This window comes from Spermophilus citellus, assembly GCF_964194105.1.
Source record: "Spermophilus citellus genome assembly, chromosome: 2".
In the NCBI taxonomy this organism is placed as follows: Eukaryota; Metazoa; Chordata; class Mammalia; order Rodentia; family Sciuridae; genus Spermophilus; species Spermophilus citellus.
The window spans coordinates 139661677-139681095 of record NC_138183.1 but is presented as its reverse complement, the minus strand read 5'-3'; the positions used below and the strand labels follow the sequence as shown (position 1 = coordinate 139681095).

Here is a 19419-nt window from a genome sequence, read left to right as displayed (position 1 = left end):
GCACAGCCTCTGAGCAAGACCAGGGCCTGCAGCCAGGCAGAGCCCTGGACGTGTCTCCTGGAGGGACCACAGCAGGTGGCCTCCAGACTGGGAGCTAATCCCTCAACCAGGGCCTCCTGCCCAGGAGCAGGAGGGGCTGCCTCCTTCCACTGTCCCTGTCCTGGTGGCCAGGTGCTGCGTCAGGGTGGGCTGTGGGGCTCAGTGGGCCAGGATGACCGCCACCACACCTGGCAGCCTGACCCAGCCAAACTCTGAGAGCAGCACAGCCTTGAGGGGGGCCCCTGCCAACCTGAGGAGAAGAGGGTGGAGGGAGGGGACAAGGAAGGGCTGGGGAGATGTCCCTCACCTGCATCCTGGAAGCCCCAGTGCCACCGCCCAGCAGAAGCGGGACTCACATGGGTGCCTTTCCTGGGCCTATAGCAGTGGTTGTGTGTGTCCAGGGTTCCCTGGGCTCCCAAGTAGGAATGTGTCCCCCTGCACTGTCCCTGTGCTTCAGGGTGATATTGGCTGAACCCTGGCTTTGTCTCAAGTCAGGAAACCAGTGAAACTTATTTCAAAGAAGACAGAATGGCTGGCTTGGGGCTTTGTGCTCAGGCAGGGTGTGGCACTCTGCTTGAGGGTTGGCACCAACTCTGTGGCCCCTGGCTGGGGCACTGACCAGCATAGAGGGGCAGTTGAACTGTCTGAGGGGCTCCAGAGCAGGCGCTCTTGCCAGCACTCCCTGTGGGTCCTTCAGGCTTTTTGTGTCTTAGTGTGCCATGTGCCTGAAGCCTTGCAGGTGACGTTTAGCTGTGACACTGTGGCAAGTCCTGTCATGATTGTATTACTATGTCAAAGAGAATGCTCAGGGCATGTGTGAAGGTGCCAGATGTAATCCCTGTCTCAGGATGCACCAGGGGCTCGAGGAGGGCACCATGGGTCTGCAGCTGGCCTGGATCCCGACATAAGGGGCTGACGTGGTGCCGCTTGTGTGCAGAATTTTGGCGGGAACAAGAGGCTGTGTGATGCAGAACCAGTTGGGGACTGGCTTGCTGCCCACGATCCCTCCTGTCCTCAGCAGTTCTGCTACCAGCCACACCACATGCAAGGCTTTACAGATGGACTCCTCTCAGCTCTGAATGGGGTGACTCGTGGAGGGGGGAACAAGCCTCTTAAATTGGCCGACAGGGAGAGGCTCCCAGTGCAGTTGCTTGTCCCAACAACCCCAAATCCCAGGGCGCTGGTGTTGGTGGGATGCCTTGCCCCTCCCTCCCTCCCTTTTGTCTGGTGTGGCAGGATGCCTTGTCCAGGAGAATGGCACCTGGGTGCCAAGGGCAGGTGTATAGCACCTGGACCTGGGTGGACAGGGAGGGTACAGGGGTCAAGGTGTGTGCAGATCTCAGAGGCAGCAAGATGTTGGGTGTTGGGCGTCTGAGAGGCATTTGTCAGGCAGGTGCGCAACATGGTGCAGAACTTGGCCTCCTGACTTCCACACAACACAACATGCATAGTGTTACATCACTTTGAGGAGGGAACTTTTCATCCAGGGTTCAAATACAGAAAACAGCTGTGTGTTGGGAGAACTTGTGAGTGCCCTGGCAGTAAGTGCCAACCCAGCCCCTGCAGGGCCCAACCTTGGTGGGAAGCACTCTGCTGCGGCCAAGCGAGTGCCTGAAGGCCCAGGGCGCAAGCTCCTGAGCTGTGGGTGTGAACGTCTGTCCTGTGCCAGGATTGAACACAAAGCTGCAGCTGACAGTCAGTGCAGCTTGCACAGCCACAGTGACTCCAGTGCCATGCCCCTCTTGGTGATGCCCGTGGGCACCCCCACCTCAGCATGCATGCTCAGGATGCCCAAGCTCCTTCCTGCACAGCAGGCAGCACGGTGAGGAGCAGCCCATGGGGGTGAGAGGGCGCACCAGGCCTCACCTCCCATGCACACTTCTCTGCAGGTGGGTCCTACCCCCTCCTCAGGAGTCCCCATCTGCTCTGCTCTGGGTCCCCAGGAGTGGCTGACTATGCCCCAGACTGACTGCGGTCTCTTCTCACTGAACTCAAAGAACCCAGGGCAGGGCTTCACTCACATCTCAGGCCATGCTTAGTCCCGAGGGCCCAACAGTGTTTGGGGGGCTCCCAGCCAAGTTTGGTTAGCCACTTAGAGAACTGCTGCAGGTGACATCAGCGTCCCATTGGTCAAACCGCTGTGATGTATAAACAGAACTCGAGCCTGGGTCTCTGGGGCCTGTGGAGCCATGACTCTCCTCTCATTGTGGAGCCTACCTACTGCCAGTAATCACTGGTCCTCAGCTTTCGAAAACAGAGAAGGAGGCATTAGTGCCTGGGCCGAAGGATAGGGAGACTGTTGTCCTCTGCCCCAGTCTCCAGGGCCGAAATGCCTCGAGGACATTTTGTGACTGTTCGGGACTATATTCCTTTCTAAGTCCTGCCGTCCCCACAGGGTGGCCCAGCAGGACAGCATCATGTTCCCATGTACTATTTCTGGACCCCTGACCCTCCTGCATGCCAGCAGGAACACAGGTCTCTGCCTTACCCAGGGGGTCTTGAGGGAAAAAAAGTCCCAAATGTCAGCTTTTGCCCCAAATTCACTCTCACCACGTGGGACAGATTTTTCGAAATGGCAGACATCTCAGCAGAACTCAAGCACCAGACAGACGCGGCTGTAGCTGTAAACATTTTAATTCTTAGGACGAAGGCTGTGCCAGTGTGCTTGTGCTGGGGGGTGGGGGGGTTGCTCAGTGTGGAAGACAGTACGTGGGCCTGGGGCGCATGGGGAGCACGGCCAGGCCAATCCTGGGACTGGGTGGAGGAGCACCATGAGGCTCCCCCATGGCTCGCCATGCCCCGCCTCCACCCTGGCATCCTGGCCCTGCCTGGCTGCGCACAGGGCGCTGGAGCTGTGACCGCATGCACTGTCACGGGCTGTGGGAGCTGTGCTGTCTGCACTGCCTGCTGCATGGGCCTGGGGAGAGAGGAGGTCTTCTCTATGAATCAGCCGCAGTGCACCTGGACAGCTGGTGGCCTCCCGCCCTGTGGTCCACCTCTTCCTCGTGGTGACAGAGCAGTGAGGGCATTGACGAGTGGGAGATGCCAGTGATTCAGCATGCAGTGGCCTTACTTCCATTAGGGCAGAAGGGAGTTAATCACGGGCTCTACTTGGTCTAGTTGGTCTAAGGTATGAGATGGCTTTTGTCTGACCTGTGGGCTCTTATGCAGTGCTGGGGGAGGGGGCCTCTCCCTCCCCTAGCCCGCCACCATCACGTGGGTCGTTTTTCAAGAACCTGAGATAAAGTCAGTGTTTTCTAAGCAGCTCTTGCTTTTCCTGGGAGGAGACCCCAGGGATCGCAGCTGGGCTCTTCGATTTGGGGTAAGGGGAGGACAGAGGAGGGCTGCGGAGGACGAACTCTCCGGCCAGATGTGCTGGCTATTGCTCATCTGAGGCGCTTTGCTGTGAAGCCGTGTCGTCCAGGCCTATGTCCTCCTGGCTTGCTCTCCTGCAGATCAGTCCCCGGTTCTCTGCCATAGCCTCCGCCAGCCGTCCGTCATGCAGCTGCCCCTGCTAGGCTGCATCTGGGGGTTCGCAGGGCTCTGAGAAGTGCTTCCAGAGAGGAGAGAAGCAGGGACATTCAGCACAGGCTCGCGCCCAGGCTCCTGTCCCCCACCCGCATCCTGCCCCAGCAGGGGAACGGGGGCTGGGGTTGTGGAGTCCCTGAAAGCAGGCCCTGAAGGGGGGACAAGCCACGACTGAGGGTAGGAAGTGCCACGGAAGCTGCATGTCTCATGGGGACTCCGAAGGCCAGTCCTTTCTCAGAAGGACGTGGCCTAGGAGGTCACCGTGTGGCCCTCTCCTGGGTCCCAGGCAGCTCCGCCTCATGCTCGGCCCCAGCTCCGGGGTGACAACAGCACTGCAGGCTGGCCCAGGGACATGGAGGCCTTGGGTTCTGGAGGCTTGTTGGAGACAGGGAAGGGAGTATGCCAGATTCCCAGAACCACCCTCAGATGTGGCCTTCCTGCTGGGGATGGGGAACAAGCGTTCATCTGGACACCCAGCTTGGGAAGTCTCCTGGACCACCTGCCTCTCCTCTGGGTCCGCAAGGCCTGGGGCTCCAGGAGGCCTGAGTGGCCTCCACGGGGGACATGCCTTTGTTGGGCCCCAGGTTCTTCCTGGGTCACTTGGCCTAGCCTTGGTACCCCTGGAGGAGATCGTGGAGGGGCAGCAGGGCACCTCTGAGGGTGCTCAGGGGTGACCCCCATCTCCAAATGACTGCACCTGGAAGGGGGTCCCTGATGACCTCCAGGCAGGAGCCCATGGGGCCTCCCACTTTGAAGCCCCTTGCCCTGACTCGTCAGGCAGGCAAGTCACCCAGCCTGGACTCTGGACACTGACAGTGTATCTGCTCAGGGTCCTTAGAGTTCACTTTCTAGTATTGAGATATCTGACAGTGGCTGCCCGCCCACAGCTTTAAAGGTAGACTGAAGGGCTGGGGACTACAATAGCTAAACCCTGGTGCTGCTATCCTGTCCTCTCCCTCAGGCTGGACAGCTGAGGCAGGAGCTAGCCTGCTTCTGCTAGGGTGGGGGTGCCTGCTCCCCACCCTTGGGCTGAGGGTCCAGGATGCCCTTCTGCTAGCCTCTGTAGGGGCTTGCTGTTTACTATGGCTTAGCACCGAGCAGCTTTGTGTCTAGCCACTTGCTGCCCTGGGAGCCCTGCAGAGGAGCTGGGGTCCTGCAGCAGGAGGTGGGGCCCAGAGGCCATGGCACTGCAGCACAGGCAAGAGATCACCGGTCTTACCCGTGTGGCCTGGCCGGCGGCCCTGGCCGAGGGGCCCATCACGATGTTGACGCTGCTGGAGGACTGGGTGTCGCTGGTGTTCCCCCCCTCTGCGGCAGAGAGCCCAGAAATGACCAGCGCGCTAGAGAAGCTCCTCTTGCCGAAGAGGAAGCTGAGGGTGGAGCTGGTGGAGGATCCCAGGCTGGATCGGATGAGTGCTTCCGCCCGCTCACGGACACTCAGGTGGCCTGTGGTGGTAACAGGTGGTGGCTGAGAGTGCAGGGAGGCGTCAGAGGTGTGCAAGGAGAGCCGGCTGCCTGAGGGCCGCTGGGCCAGCTCGTGGACTGACGTGGAGGTCTGCAGGAAGGCCTGGCGGCTCTCCAGGATGGGCCCTGAGGAGCTCAGGGCGGATGGCCTCTGGCTCAGGGCCGGGTGTGCCTGGATGGACTGGCTCCGGCCCTTCCTCTTGCCTGTGTGGAGAGGAGGGCACTGTTGGTCCATGCGAGGCCTGGGTGGGAGGCACGTGAGGAGATGGGGTCTGCATGTTCTCCACTGGGGTTAGGGATGGTACCAATCAGGCAGATGAGGGAAGGCACAGGAGAGGACAACCGTCAGCAGTGGTTGTGACGCATTTCAAAACAACTGGGTAGAAGAACTTTAGGGTCCACAACACAGAAACGACAAATGTTAGAGGAGATGAAATGAGAGTTACCCTGGTTTGATGATCACACATCATGGACGCGTATTGAAGTGTAGACCATACCCCCATAAGTATGTATAAATATGTGAGATTAAGAATAAAATTAAAAACTTCATCATTTTAATGGGTGGCCAGGGAAGTCAGTATCTATGTGGTGCTGTAGGCCAGGGAGCCCAGGAAGTCACCCTACAGGGCCAGGACAAGGCCTGGGAGCTCACTGTCCGCCGGCCTGGTCCTTCCCCCAGTCGAGGCCCTGAGGACTGCAAGACTCGCTAAGGGTGCTGACAGCCAAGGGTGGGGTGGGAGGGGAACTATGGCCAGGGTGACCCACCTGCTGGGTTTGCCCGGCACTTTCCTGATATTGCCACTGAAGGTCCTGCACCTCCTCAGTCCAGGCAAACCCAGACAGGGACCTTGGCTGCAGAGAGCAGATCTGAGCTTGTTTCTGACCCAGGACCTAGGTTCCTGTGCTGATCTGGTCATCTTGGTAATACAGGAAAACAGGCAGAGTTTGGTCATTTTCAGTTGCCTTGAACCAGGGAGGCAGCTTGGACCCACGTACTGGGCACTTTGTTCTCTAGACATTCCTGTTGAGGTCGGGGTCTTTCAGGTGCCTGACACCCACATATCTGCCAGGCCCAGGCCTCGGTTCTGGTGGCCATTTTGCCTGCTGTGGCCGGATGCCCTTTGCCAGCCATCCCTCCTCCCTCCCTGGCTCTTGCTGAGACTTGTCTAAGCAAGACCATTCTTGAGGGAAGGATTGGACTGCTGCAAAGACTCAGCCCTGTGCCTCTGAGGAGGGGCATTTTAGTGGGTCTTCCTGTGCCCTGGCGTCGTGCATACGCCCAGCATCTGGGAGCACGTCGGGTTCTCGTGGCAATGCTGGGCTCCATGACAAGCATGTCCAGTCCCCAGGCCCTGCTTTAAAAGGTCATCTTGGGCTGGGGTGTGGCTCAGTGGTGGAGCCCTTGCTTCACACATGTGAGGCATTGGGTTCAATCCTCAGCATCAAAAAAAAAAATAAATAAATAAACAAAATAAAGGCATTGTGTCCATGTTATAACTTACAACAACAAAAAAAGTTTATTCTTGATGGGAAGCTGGTGACCTCACGGTGCTGTCATGACCTTATGACAGCACCATGACCTCACAGCTCGTCTTCTGAAGCTGCTCCCACCTGCTGACTAGCACAGAGAGTTTAAGTACCAGGTTATTAGCTGGGTACCCAGAGATTAGAAATGTTTTTATATGTCTACATGAGAACCTGAGCAGGGACAGCCTTTGAGATAGAGCCCGTCAGGGAATAAAGGTCCCATGGAGCGCCCAGGAGCTGTCCACCTGCTTCTTCTCCCCTGGGCTTTCTCACTGAAGGGCCAGCTACCTCTCGTTGACTGCAGGCCAATTTGGATGCTTCAATGGTGGGTGTCTCTGCTTCCAGAAGGCATGGGTACCCCACCTCACTCTGTCCCACCTGCAGGCTGAGAAAGTGGGGGCCCAGCTTGTGGGACTGCATGCAGTCCCCAGGACTGGCCCTGGCCCCTTGGGGGTGAGCTTGCCCTGGCCTGGTGCCCACCACCTGTGCCACAGAGCAGCAATCCACGGCCTAGAGGAGCCTGCTGAGTGATGGCATGTGTTGAACTTCCAGAAGGAATAAAAAGAGGAGAAAAAAGGATGAGTCAGAATCGAGAGCAGGACGATGACGTGCTGGTTCCTTGGAGCCCATCATGCCCAGGCCTCTGTCTGTGAGAGGCTGAGCCCCTCCCCAAATCCTCCACATTGTCCAACCACCGGTGCCTTCGATGCCCCACAGACCACCTGCACTTGGCAGGGGCTTTCCTGCTAATGCCAGGGACAAAGGGACAAGCACCCTGCTGTGTGTCTGCAGGGCAAGGACCCTCCTGCATGTCTTTGCTTCAGATGTATTTTTTGTTGCTATTTTTTTTATTTTAATTTTTCAAGAAGCAGGCAGACCACGCTGTGTCCATCTCTGCTTCCAGGACCCTAGTTCTGTGGTCTCACTGATTGCCAGCCACTGTGTTGTCACATGAGGGCTCCCAGGGAGCCTTGAACCTGAATGGAAGTGTGACATAAGTCACGCTCTGTGTTTCTTGTCCCTGGTCTCTGGTAGACATCTGAAAGCCTCAGCCCTGGGAGCAGGAGCTTCCCTCTCTACCTTGGGACCAGGTAGGGATGGGTTTCCAGCTGTGCCGGGAGAGGTCCCAGCCTCCTGTCCTCCAGCCGTGACACACACTTCACCCCAGCAAGGTAGCTGGCCATCAGCTCCTAGTTGGGGTTGGAACATCAAGGCTGGGCAGCGGTGCGGAGTGTGGGGCACCCGATCACAGACGCATGGCCCAGGGCCTGGGGAGGCATCCAGATGGGCATCTGGCAAGAGCTTGGAATTGGGGTATGTGGTAGGAACTGAGCAGGGAAGGGATGGACATGGGGCCCTGCCTTGGTCACTAGGAAGGAACTGCCCTCCGTCCTTCAGAACTGCTCCTTCACCGCTACCTACTGAGCCTGTCCTGCCCCTCCTAGGGGCAGGTCCCCACTCTGAGGGCCTCCCTTGCTCAGCTCTCACCTGGCACTTGGACACCATGTGCTTTGTGTGAGGTCCTGCCTGCCCTTTGCCCAGCTTCCGGAAGCAAAGGACTCCTGTGCTGTTTCTGTCACCTCAGCGCCCAGCACTGCCATTCACTGGGTCTGAGGGTCCGCAGCGTGGGACCCTGAGGAGGCACACAGTCTCTGAGGCCCAGCTCCAACATGGTACTCACAGTGTGTAGGAGGGTCATCTAACTGTGAGGGCCGTGGACGTAGGGCACACAGCCAGGGTGGGGGGGGTTAGCACTGACTGAACCACCATGGGAGCCAGCAAACTCCCCTTCCCAGCTTAGCCAGAGTGGGGACAAAGGGCACCCACCCTCTCTGGTTTCTGTCTCCTCAGGCACTGCTCTGCTCAGGGTGTGTGCAGAATCCCCTAACACACGAGCCATTCTTGGGACAGTGGCTTGGACGCAGCCCCACCCGGCTGCCCCCACCCCCACCCAGGAAGTGTTGTTTGTGCCCTTGCGGGAGGACCCCACGTGGGCTTCAGACAAGAGGGTCACACATGGTCACACTTGGGGGTGGCAAAGCCTGGGAAGTCTGCATGTGCTCAGCTCAGCAATATGGGAGGGCAAGTGGGGTATCCCCTGCCAGCTGCCCTGGGATGCCTGCCTACCACCTCTCCTTAGTTCACTGGCCCCTTGGGGATTTACAGTGTTCTGGAGGGGCTGTCCCATGGCGTGTGCCTTCAGCAGACCTTTGGGGACGGTCTGGCTGTGCTAAGGGTCTACAGGGGACCCAGGCATGGTCTTCTTCTCAAGGAGGACACAGGTCAGCTGCCTTTGGCCCCTCTGCCCAGGCCCTTCCAGCTCAGCATAGCCAGGCCCGTCACCAAGCATCCCAAGGAAAGCACCCTGCTTGGTCTCCTGAGAGCCTTCTGGGTGCAGAGTCCTGCAGGTTGGCATGTTGCACTCTGGAGAGCCAACAGGGTCAGTGCTCACGGCCCCACTTCATCTGGTTCTCATGACAACCCTAACAGCCGGTGGACCTGGAGATCCTGAGCCTAAGAGCCCAGCCTTGGCCCTCTGGGAAGCTTCATGCCATTGGGTCAGCTTCAGGGGCCACTGCTAGTATCAGCTGAACACAGGACCAGCCCCTGTGCAGCCCCTACCTGGCACTTAGGGGCCCACTCAGCCCCCAGCTGTGGGGACAGGGGCGTGCACAAGCCTTTCCCCAGGCCTGCTTCCTGGGGTGGGTGCAGGCCCTCCTGCAGGGTGTGCATCCTTCCCTGGGTAGGGTATGGGGCACTGGAAGAGTGGCGTGCTCTGCAGGTGCCTACCTCAGGCTCTACAGGTCAGGCAGGCCCCACTGTGTGGCCAGCACCCTGAGTGCAGGGTAGCAGCTTGGCCCCATCATGGGATAGCTCTGACCACAGAAAACAGATGTGGTTCAGCAGAGAGGAGGCAGGAGGGTGAGGCTAGGCAGGGGCAGGGGCCTCAGGGGTGAGGTAGCATTTGAGGTGCTGCTGGTGATCAGAGGAGATGTGTGAGGTGGGAGAGGCACATCCAAGGGGACAGGGCCCTGAGGGGGACGGGAGGAATCTGTATGGCAGAGGAGGCCAGCAGGAAAGGCCCAGCTCAGCTGTGAGAGGTCAAGAGTGCTCAGGGAGAGGCCAGAGGACAGGGGAAGGCTCAGGCTCTGTGACGGGTGTGCAGGTCCCTCCACATCCACATGAGGAAACCCGAACCCCGCTCCTCTCCTGGCAACCTTACATGGAAATGGGTCATCAGGTGGATTAAGAGGAGGCCACACCAGGCAGGGTGGGCCTCCAGTCCACAGTATCCTTAGAAAGGGGATGTTTGGACACAGACACTACATGGGGACAGAGACAGAGAGCCACGGAGCACCACAGATGGCTGGCAACCACTGGAAGCCAGGGGAGGGACTTGGAATGGCTTCTCTCTCATGGCCCTGTGACCCCTTGACCTGGGACATCCAGCTTTCAGTCTGTGGGACAAGAAGTCCCTGCTGCTTGAGCCACTGGGCTCTGGCCTGGATGTGGTGGCCCCGCAGACCTGCCAGGTATACTCTGGGCCGAGGGAGAAAAACCAACCTGAGCAGGAAGAAAGCTGCCCTGGAGAGGGTGCCAGGGACACGTGCGTCCTCCAGCTGCAGGAAGGCCAGAGAGGCTGGGAGCCTCCCCTCCCTCCCCTCTCCAGCTCTCGCTCCTCTGCTGGGCACTAGCTCAGGACATCATCAGGCCACTTTCCCTCTGGTAAGGAAGCTTGCAGAACCAGGGAGGAACTTGACTGCCCCTGCCCCACTTCTGTCCCCTCCCCTGCCATAGCACAGAACTTGGCTGTCTGCCTCAGGAAGAACCAGGTGTCTGCTTTGCCTGCCTGTGGGGCCAGAAGGAAGGTCCCTGGGGCCCTTGCCAGCCAGGGGACATGACAGAGTCATGGTGCGGGGACTCTCCCAGAGGCAGAGGGAGCATCAGAGGCAGCACCAGAGGCGAGCATGTTCCAGGCATCAGGGTTCTCTGTAGGCTGGGGAGGCAGTTCAGCAGAGGAAGCATCCCAGGCCAGGACCACGGGACAGCCACAGGGTTAGGACTGCAGATTCTGGACATCCTGCTGCATGTCTAGGCTTGCCACTTACTAGCTGGGTGCCTTAGGGTAGGGAGTTGCCCCTCTATGCCTGTGTTCTCATCTGAAGGTGGGCACAGCGAATGCACCTAGACATTAGTGTCCTGGAGAGGTCAGTTAGCCTGTGCCCCGCAGCCCTCAGCATGTCCCCACGCAGCAGCACTCGAGGACAGAATCAAATATATGCAAGATGCTATCCATGGGCAGTCCAGAGGCCTGGGGATGCTGTCCTTGGCGGAGGGAAGGCAGCTGGGGAGGGAGCTCTTTGGCCATGCCCCTATCTACCTACCCACCTGCCTACCTGTCCATCCTCTGTCAATTTTCTGTCTACTCCCACCTGTCATCCACCTCTCCATTATCCATCACCCACCTGTTATCTACCATCTGCTGCCCACCTCTCCCTATTTCTCACCTGTCTGCCTCTCTCTCTCATCCATCTCTCTGTGTCCATCATCTATCTCCTGCCCACCATCCATCTCAATCTCTTGTCCATCCGTCCATCTGTCTTGTCCATGTTCAATACTCTCATCGCCTCCCTTCCTGTTCTGCCTTGCTCTGGGATCTTCCAGGCAGGCCTGTCCTTCCAGTTGGTCAGGGGCAGAGCTGGTGGGGCAGAGCTGGCAGGGACAGGGCTGGTGGGGCAGAGCTGGCAGGGACAGGGCTGGTGGGGCAGAGCTGGTGGGGCAGAACTGGCAGGGGCAGCATGCGCGGAGGTGCTTCGTAAATGCTGCTGGAAGTGGAGGAAGGAAGAACCGAGGCCAGAGATGAAGCCACTCACAGGTCGTGGAGGCCAAGGCAAGGCCCAGCAGGACCAGGACAGAGCGCCTGCCTGCCCCGTGTCCTCAGGACTCGTCCTCTGCAAACCCTCGGCTCTCCTTTCCAGCCCAACCATCCTCCTCCCAGAACAGCACCACCAGTGAGTTTCAGAGCTTCCGCCATCTGGCCGAGCCTGCGTGGGCATCAGTTCAACAGGCTTTAAAGTTTAGACTCAGCTCTGGCCACCCCCATGCTCCCATCTGCTGGTACCTCCCTCCCTGTTGCTGTCCTCTGGAAGGAGGGCAGAGGCCTCTCTGCATAGAAAGAGAGGACGCAGCCACAACACAGCCAGACCCAAGAAGGACATTCGAGAGGGCTGGAAGGGAAGGCAGTGACTGCTGAGCAGGAGGACAGATGAATGGCCGCCCAAGGTGACAGATATGACCAAAGCTGGACCTAAATGACGCAGAGGTTTGCTCTGAGCAGATCTCTGTAGGAGTGTGGATTCTGAGCTGCTGTGGCTAGCGCTTGTTTTTAATTTAGAGGGGAGCTTGTGGCACCGAGGGCAGGCCCTGCTGCACCCACCTGTCCTCTGGGCCCCTTCGCGGGATGAGGTCCAGTGCTGGGGGCCACCTTTCCGGGCATGCTCTGCGCTGCTCTCCCTGCTGTCTCCACTTGGTGCGCAGCTGCCCCCTGCAGGGGCTCCACCTCCGTCCATGTCCTCGATGTTGCCCCTGCTGTGCTGTCCCACGCTGCAGTCCTTGCGCATGCTGCAGGGAGAGACGCTCAGCCCCTGCTCTGCTGCGCCCCACTGGGCCCCCTCGATCCCTGCCACCCAGTGAGGTCTCAGCCTTGGTTTGTCTAAGCACTTCGTTCCTGTAACTCTGTGATGGTCACCCCACCCTCCAGTACCCCAGAGAGGCCCAATCCTACCTGAGCCACCTGGCCCGGAACCATCCCCTCAGTCTGTCCAAGGTGACAGGTCCGCCCCACACGTGCTTCATCTGCCTGTGCGTCCCCAGGTAGGACGTGGTCAGCGGGGAGACATACATAGGGTAGCCCAGGGGCTGGTCGCAGGAGGAGTTGACGAGGTTCCGCAGGACCTGCTTGTTGTTCTGGATGCTGCCGCATTCCGGGTTGCGGTTGGGGAGGAAGATGAGCTCCTGCTGTTGCCCAGCCCAGAGCCCGCGCACGCACTCCTTGTTCACCTGCAGGTGGGCGACAACGAGAGAAGCGGGAAGCAGGCAGCCCACTTCCCATTGTGGTCTATCCCACAGCGAGCAGTCGGGGCTCTGGGCTGGGTATCTGTGACTGTGACACTGAGGCCTAAGGCTTCATCACAGTCAGTCCCACGACACAGAGAGGATGCCATTTTCATGGAGGAAACTGAGGGGCAAGGAAAGGAAATAAGGCTCTGTTTTAGGAGGTGGTTCGAACCTGTATCAAAGGAGAGGTCTGGCTGGTTCTCTCGCTTCAGGAACAAGCCATTGGAGAATGCCAGAGGCTTAGGAAGTCCAGCAGAGCCAGATCCTGAGCCCCGTCTAAAGCATTGTAGCCAGGACTCCTGGCCCAAGTGGTCACCACACTGGCTTTACCATGGGGCACTGGCCCTGTGGCTCCCAGTGTCTGGCCCAGCCTTGCTTGCTGCCCAGCACTGATCTGGGCCACTCCTCTGCACCAGGGCCCTTGCGTGGCTGCTGCTGCTCCCGGCAGCTCCTGGGGACACGCTGAGGGGGTGGGGCACGCTGTGGGGGAGGTGCGCCTACCTTGATCACCTTGAAGCTCAGGAAGCCTCTGTGCAGCATGACCACCTTGTACTCATCGACACCCTCGTCCACCACATGTCGCAGAGTTAGCAGCTCCTCCCTGTTAGAGAGCACGGCGCCCCTCCAGGCAGGGTCTCCCTCGTGGCAGATCACTACCTTCTTCTCAAAGGACTGGATGGCCTCGTAGAGCACCGCGGGGTCTTCATACTCATCTGGGCAGGTGAATTGGTCCTGATGTGGGGAGCCCAGGGCCCGTCAGCAGCCCTGCTGGTCAGGGTCAGTGCAGATAGCCTCCAAAGCTATGTTCTGCCTCCACCTGTCTGCCTCCCCTCATCTCATGGCCATGACCAAGGGAATGTCCTAGGGAGGAGCTTCAGGACACAGACCCCTGGGCCTATCAGATATGGGCTGGGCACTCTAGTCTCTCTGATCCTGGCCAGGACCTCTCTTCTTTTGGGGACAACTCCCTCCTCCTAGCAGCTCCTCAGGGCAAATCATCTTTGGCCAATGCCAAGACTCTTTGGTGGCCTCCTTGTGAGTCACAAGCAAGGAAGTGTCCCCAGTGCCCTGCAGAAAGAGGGGCCTGCAGGGTCCAAGGCCATTTTCCCTCTCCAGCTTCTGGCTTGCACTCTTTACCTGGTGCAGCTTCAGGGACATTCGGATGGCAGGAGCGACAACTTTGTGCAGAAGGTCCATGTCAGCAAACACCCATTCATCCCGTGCCGTCACCCTGAAGTCACCCTTGAAGAGGGCGTGGAGGCCATGCAGGAAGGCGTCCAGGCTGCAAGACAAAGTGGTCACTGCTGACTGCCATCAGGCCTGCCCAGATCCTGCATTAAGACCAGGCCTGAGTCTCCCACTGAAGAACTATCTTAATAATGTAGGCCAATCCGGCAGGGAACGGAGCCAACTCTGGACTCGCCTCAGAGTACGAACGTCCTGGAGCCGGGTTCATGTCCTTTTCGGTGCCCAGTGTGGGGCCACCTCCCTCATCTCCCACCTGTGCACTCAGGACAGCAGGCCGAGCACCCCAGGCCTCTGCCCTCTCTCTCAGGAGGGGACCATGCTGGCCAAGCTGCACCTGTGTCCCTGGGTGTTATCTGTGGACTGCACCACTCACAACAGAAACTGGATCCCACAACCAGACTCAGAGAGGAAGACTGAAGTGGGTTCTGGGAGCACATTCATCCCCAGCGTGCCGTCCAGTGCCTGGGGTAGGGCCTAGTTTCCCATTTCCAGCTGCTCCCACTGCTGTGCTTTCCACCTTGCCCACAGGTCACCAAGCAGTACCTGGGTGGGGACAGGGCTGCCACCCTGGGGAACTTGCTCAAGGACCGGGCCTTTGTTTTGGTTGACATGGGAGTGGGCTTGGAAAAGCCACTTCTGCACCCAAGGACAGTCCCTCTTTGCGTCCACCCCTTACTTCTATTACCACACTCTACATAGTCACTACCAACACCCTGAGGGGTAGTTGTGAGGCAAGTACAGGAAACAGCGTCCTGGATGGTGCTGGACTGGACAAGAGAATCCCCACGTCAGGGGCGGACGAGAATCTCCAGGGACCTCTGCTCCTAAGGACTTAATGAGCCGGCTCATGGAGCCGAAGTCTGACCAACGCAGCACATTAGACCTCACATCAGGGAACAGTCCCAGTGACTGCTGGCTTAGCTTCTCACCCTGAGAGATACCATCGTCATTCATTTCCTCCTGGAACTCCCTTGAGAAGATGCTGAGGCTTTGAACCAAAGCAGATTGGGAAGTAGGAGCAGCTGGGCTGGTCAGGTAGGGCTCAGGGTGTTGTGGCCTGAAGAGCCCAGAACCTTCCAGAAGGAGATGCTGGAAGCTGCCTTGCTTAGAGGATCCTGCCTTGCAGAGCAAATGCTTCCTGGGGCTGTGAGCAGGCACTGAGAGGCAGTCACCTGGGAGGCACTGAGAGGCAGTCATGGGGCAGGTGAGACTGGCAGCCTAGCAGGAGGGCTACTGACAGGAGTGGAGGCCGTCAGTCATGACTCAGGCCTGCTTCGCTCTCACCAAGACATCTGGAGATGTTGCTGTCTGGGGTGGGCGCTGGGCACTGAAGTGGGGAACTGCTCGGGCAAGTGTCAGGGATACCAGGCTACGAGTGCACCCAGCCTCATACAGGCCCAGAGCAGCAGCCCTCCAGATGTGGGAGGGGTACAGTGCACAGAGGCCTGCCACACACTCGCAGCACCCACAGGCACAGCAAGGCGCAGGCAGAGTGGCCCGGTCTGCAGGGTGGCTCGCCCCTGCTTACTCCTCCTGGGAAAACCAGGTTTCCACGGAGCCTTGCTCAGATGCTCAAGCCCCCACCTGAGGCCTGAGTGCACATGTCAGTCGCCCTTTCTGTCCTCCCAGGAAAGGACACGGCGTAGAGCTCAATGCTGTGCTATTGGAATGACCTTCAGCAGCCCCAGCCTGGGGCCTCACAGATGGAGATGTCCTATAGGAAGTTGTTTCATTACCTGCCTTTTTCTCTTGAGAGAATGAAGAGGCGGGTGGGACGGGGTGGGTGGCGGGAAGCAGGGCTCTGGGACACCTGCAGCACTACTGGGTATGGCGCTCACAGGAAATCGCTAAGGAATGACGGCTCCTGCCCCAGCCTAGCTGGAATGGGCTCTGTCCTTGCCGGGAGAGAGGGGTGCGAGGGTCGGTCAGGGCTGGGAAACAGGGCAGCCCCACTCGGCCCACCCGAGGAGGGAGGAGCCCCGCAGCAGGCAGTCAGCAGAGAGGACACCCCAGCTCTGATGCTGGGATTACTCCAGGGCAGAGTGGGAGGTGGGCCCAAAGAAACCCCCGCACGCATAGTCACGTTAGAGAGCATGTGCACATGTGGAGGATCAAGGACTGCGGCCAGAGATGCCCCCTGAACAGGGATGTGCTCAGTATTATAACAAAATCAAAATGGCTCCAGAAGCACACCAGGCCTGAAGCTGACTGTGAGCGGCAGATGCTGAGATCAGTCCTCTGAGCTGGAACAGCGGGCACAAGCGGCTGAGCAGGCTACTGTATGCCGGTACTGAGTGGCCTGGCAGACCTGTCGCCATTGCCGTCCTGGATGCCACCAGCTGGGGTGGCATGGTGCTTCGGTCCTCTGGCTGGAGGCTGCCTGCAGAGCCCGTTCTGCCTGGACTGTAGCTCCAAGTCCACCCAGGCTGGTGCATGCCCAGCTCAGCTGGCCAGTGCCCACTCCTCATGGTGAAGACGATCAGGAGACAGCCAGCCAGACAGGATCCCAACTTCTGCTGCTCTTGGGGTCCTCATAGCTCTGCTCCAGAGAGAGGACGCTGGGTCCTCTGAGCCTCAGTTTTGCTCAAGGTCACTAACCAGCTCAGCTGACCTATCTATCCTGCACCCTCTCAAGCATTGGCAACTTTGGCCTCAGGGGGCTGTTGGTGACATCTGGGGACATCTCTGATGTCACAGCTGCTGTGAGTGATGCTTCTGGCATCCCCTGAGTGGAGGTCAGGGTGCCTCTACAATGTGCAGGATGGCACTGTGGGGACCCTCCAGCCCCAAACACTGCAGCGCTGCTGCTGAGGAGCCCGGCTCCTTCTGGGAAGAAGAGCAGCCTGGAGGAAGATGGCCCGGGGCTGGAGAAGGGTTGCTGTCTGCATCTTTGTTTGGGGTCAGGCCCTAACACATTTTAGGCTTTGGGGAAAACACATGTGACATGGGCACAGTTTCTGCAGGAATCACAGGGCATCCTCAGCACAAGGACAACTTGCTTACTTTGGCCCACGTGTGCATGAATGCTACCACGCCTCTCCTGATGGGCAGCTCATGGCCCCAGGTGCAGCACTTGCAGAACGTGTGCAGTCATGTGTGTCAGAGGCTGGTTCTCCTGAGCTTGCTCTTTGTGGGGACACTCAGTGCCTATGCCCGTCCACCTGCATCATAGCCCATGTCCCTGCCCAGGATTGCGGCAAGTTCCCGTACCCTCCACAGAATCCAGCAACTGAGCACAGGATTCACAGCCACTTCCATGGCTGTTATGGTTCCTCAAACAAACAGCATGGTCCAGATGACCAGCAAAGCAAGGCCGGAGGAGGAACGACAGCCTACGTTTTCCTGCTGACCTGTGGATTCTGTGGATTCGCAAGTGCTTCCCATCCCACAGGCTCGTATCATCTTGCATAGGACACATTATTATCACCCCTCTGTTTAAGAAGAGCAAACTGGAAGAATTTGACAAACTGGACTTGATAGTGAGAATGATCACTCAGGATTTCATGCCACACTGAAGCAGCTTAGAAGCAAGCCCCAGGCTTTTAGGATGTGTAGCTGGAGACATCTTCTTAAAGGCCAGCTCAGAGCGGGCATCATGTGCCTCACCTCCAGGTCAGCCCCAGCCATTTCATCACATTTAAGCCAGTGTGCACACTCTGCTCACAGCCTGCGGAGCTCAGGCTGGAACCCAGGCCCTGCACACGCTGGGCAGCGCCTCCTCACAGAGCCACACCCAGCACGTAGCTTTCGCTCTCCTTTAACCAGATACCTCCCCAGCTCCCAGGTTCCAGGTGTGTCCTGATGACCCGACTGCACCTCCTGAGGCAGGCTCTTGCATCCTCTCACTACCTCTCTTTCTCCTCTAGACTCTGGCATCTGAATTTCCAACACTACTCTGGCAAGAGATCTTTATCTCTTTTGCAAGATGATCCAGTACGACAGCTGGCCCCAGTGTGAGGTCTCGTCTCCCACCGAAGGTCAGGAGGAAGAGCAGGGATGACGGCTGGGTTTCTGGAGAGCACTCCTTTCCGCAGTCTACTGGGTGTGAGGAAGGCTTCATGGTGACATGACGACCTCCTGTCTCTGGGAAGCATGTCAGGGCTTGGCAGGGTGCAGTTTGGCCTGACTTCATTTGCTATCACTTCTCAAGATCAAGTTCACAGTGACGTCTTGTCCTGTTGGAAGCCTCATCTGCTCCAAGAGTCAGCAAATTTCTTTCTGCAAACAGATCAGCTGGGCTGTAAAACGTGGGGTCTTCTCCTGACCTTTTTCTTGGTCAGTGTTGCATCGGCTGGGACCTACCTCCCTGCTTCTGGTGCGGGGAGTTGAGAACTGGGCCTGATAGGTGGGAATGACGACTCAGTGGCCTTCAGGGCCAGTGGACCTGGCTTTCTGCTGAGGGCTCCCAGCATGCCCATGGCCCTCTTCAGCAGGGGCAGCTCAAGGAAGATGTACCCAACTTCAAGTTGAAGAAATGCTCAGTGTGGCTTGCACACCTGCCCTGGCCCGTCCTCCTCCAGGCCAATACTGGGCTTTACCTAGCCCAGTGTTGTGTCTCCCTGCTGTGTCCACTTTGCTCAGCACATCAGCTAAGATGACTGTTTTCTCATCCTCCCTATTTTCTTTCTTGAGAACTGTCCATCAAAGCTTTTGTCAAGTCAAAACATTTCCTTAACCCATCAGTCAAGTGAAGCAGAGGCTAAAGCTTAAGCCAGGTGGTGCCTGAGACTTACCAGGGGACTATATTCAAAAGCCATCAGGACTCTTTGATATGGAATGTGTGAGGAGGATGCTTTGGGTCTCTAAGTCCACCTGGGCACACTCCTGGTTTAAAAACTGTACCAGGACAGGTCCATACACACACACAGGCGCCAGATGACGAGCCTCTCTGCTATGAACAGGAATTAAAATTAATAAAATGTGAGCAAATTGGGACTGGAGTTGTGGCTTAGAGCACTTGCCTAGCACATGTGAGGCACTGGATTCAGTCCTCAGCACCACAATAAAAAAAGAGAAATATAGACAAATAAAATAAAGAGATTGTATCCATCTAAAAAAAAAAGTATGAGTAAATTGAACTCACCATTGTGTAAAAGAACATGATGTCATGACAGAGCCTGACTCAGGAAGCAAGGGTGCTTCCCCGTGAGATCTACTATGGTACAGTACAATCCTGTCAATGATTGAAGGCAAAGACCACCATCTGCGAGCACTCCCCAAATTCTAAAAATACCAGCCTCCTGTCCTGATGAAAGCAGTATCCAGCTGGGAAGAGAAGGAAGCTCTGCGACTCACAAACAGATGGTCTCAAGCCCAAGCCAAACCTCACTTTTCCCCCACCCAAGGTTCACAGCATGTCTCAACCACTAACTTTGCGCTAGCCCTGTGAAAACTCCAGTCTCTACAGCCTTTTTCCATTTACGAAGCACTTGAAGTACTTTGGTTCATTTGCTAGCCCTCTTAAGCGCTCTGGATAGAGAAGGTATTATGTTAATA

At 57.8% G+C, this 19419-nt stretch overlaps 1 protein-coding gene across 1 annotated transcript in view; it reads right to left on the bottom strand.

The window, feature by feature from the left end:
* Positions 1–2862: 2862 nt before the first annotated feature.
* Positions 2863–19419, bottom strand: part of LOC308641599 (pecanex-like protein 2) — a gene marked incomplete at its 5' end in the record, with an annotated part of 88022 nt that continues 71465 nt past the window's right edge. The window contains 7 exon segments of the mRNA XM_081280267.1: positions 2863–3553; positions 3557–3592; positions 4787–5235; positions 11996–12180; positions 12344–12618; positions 13177–13407; positions 13813–13957. Of these exon segments, the coding sequence (XP_081136393.1) occupies positions 3419–3553; positions 3557–3592; positions 4787–5235; positions 11996–12180; positions 12344–12618; positions 13177–13407; positions 13813–13957 (1456 nt within the window). The 3' untranslated portion in view covers positions 2863–3418.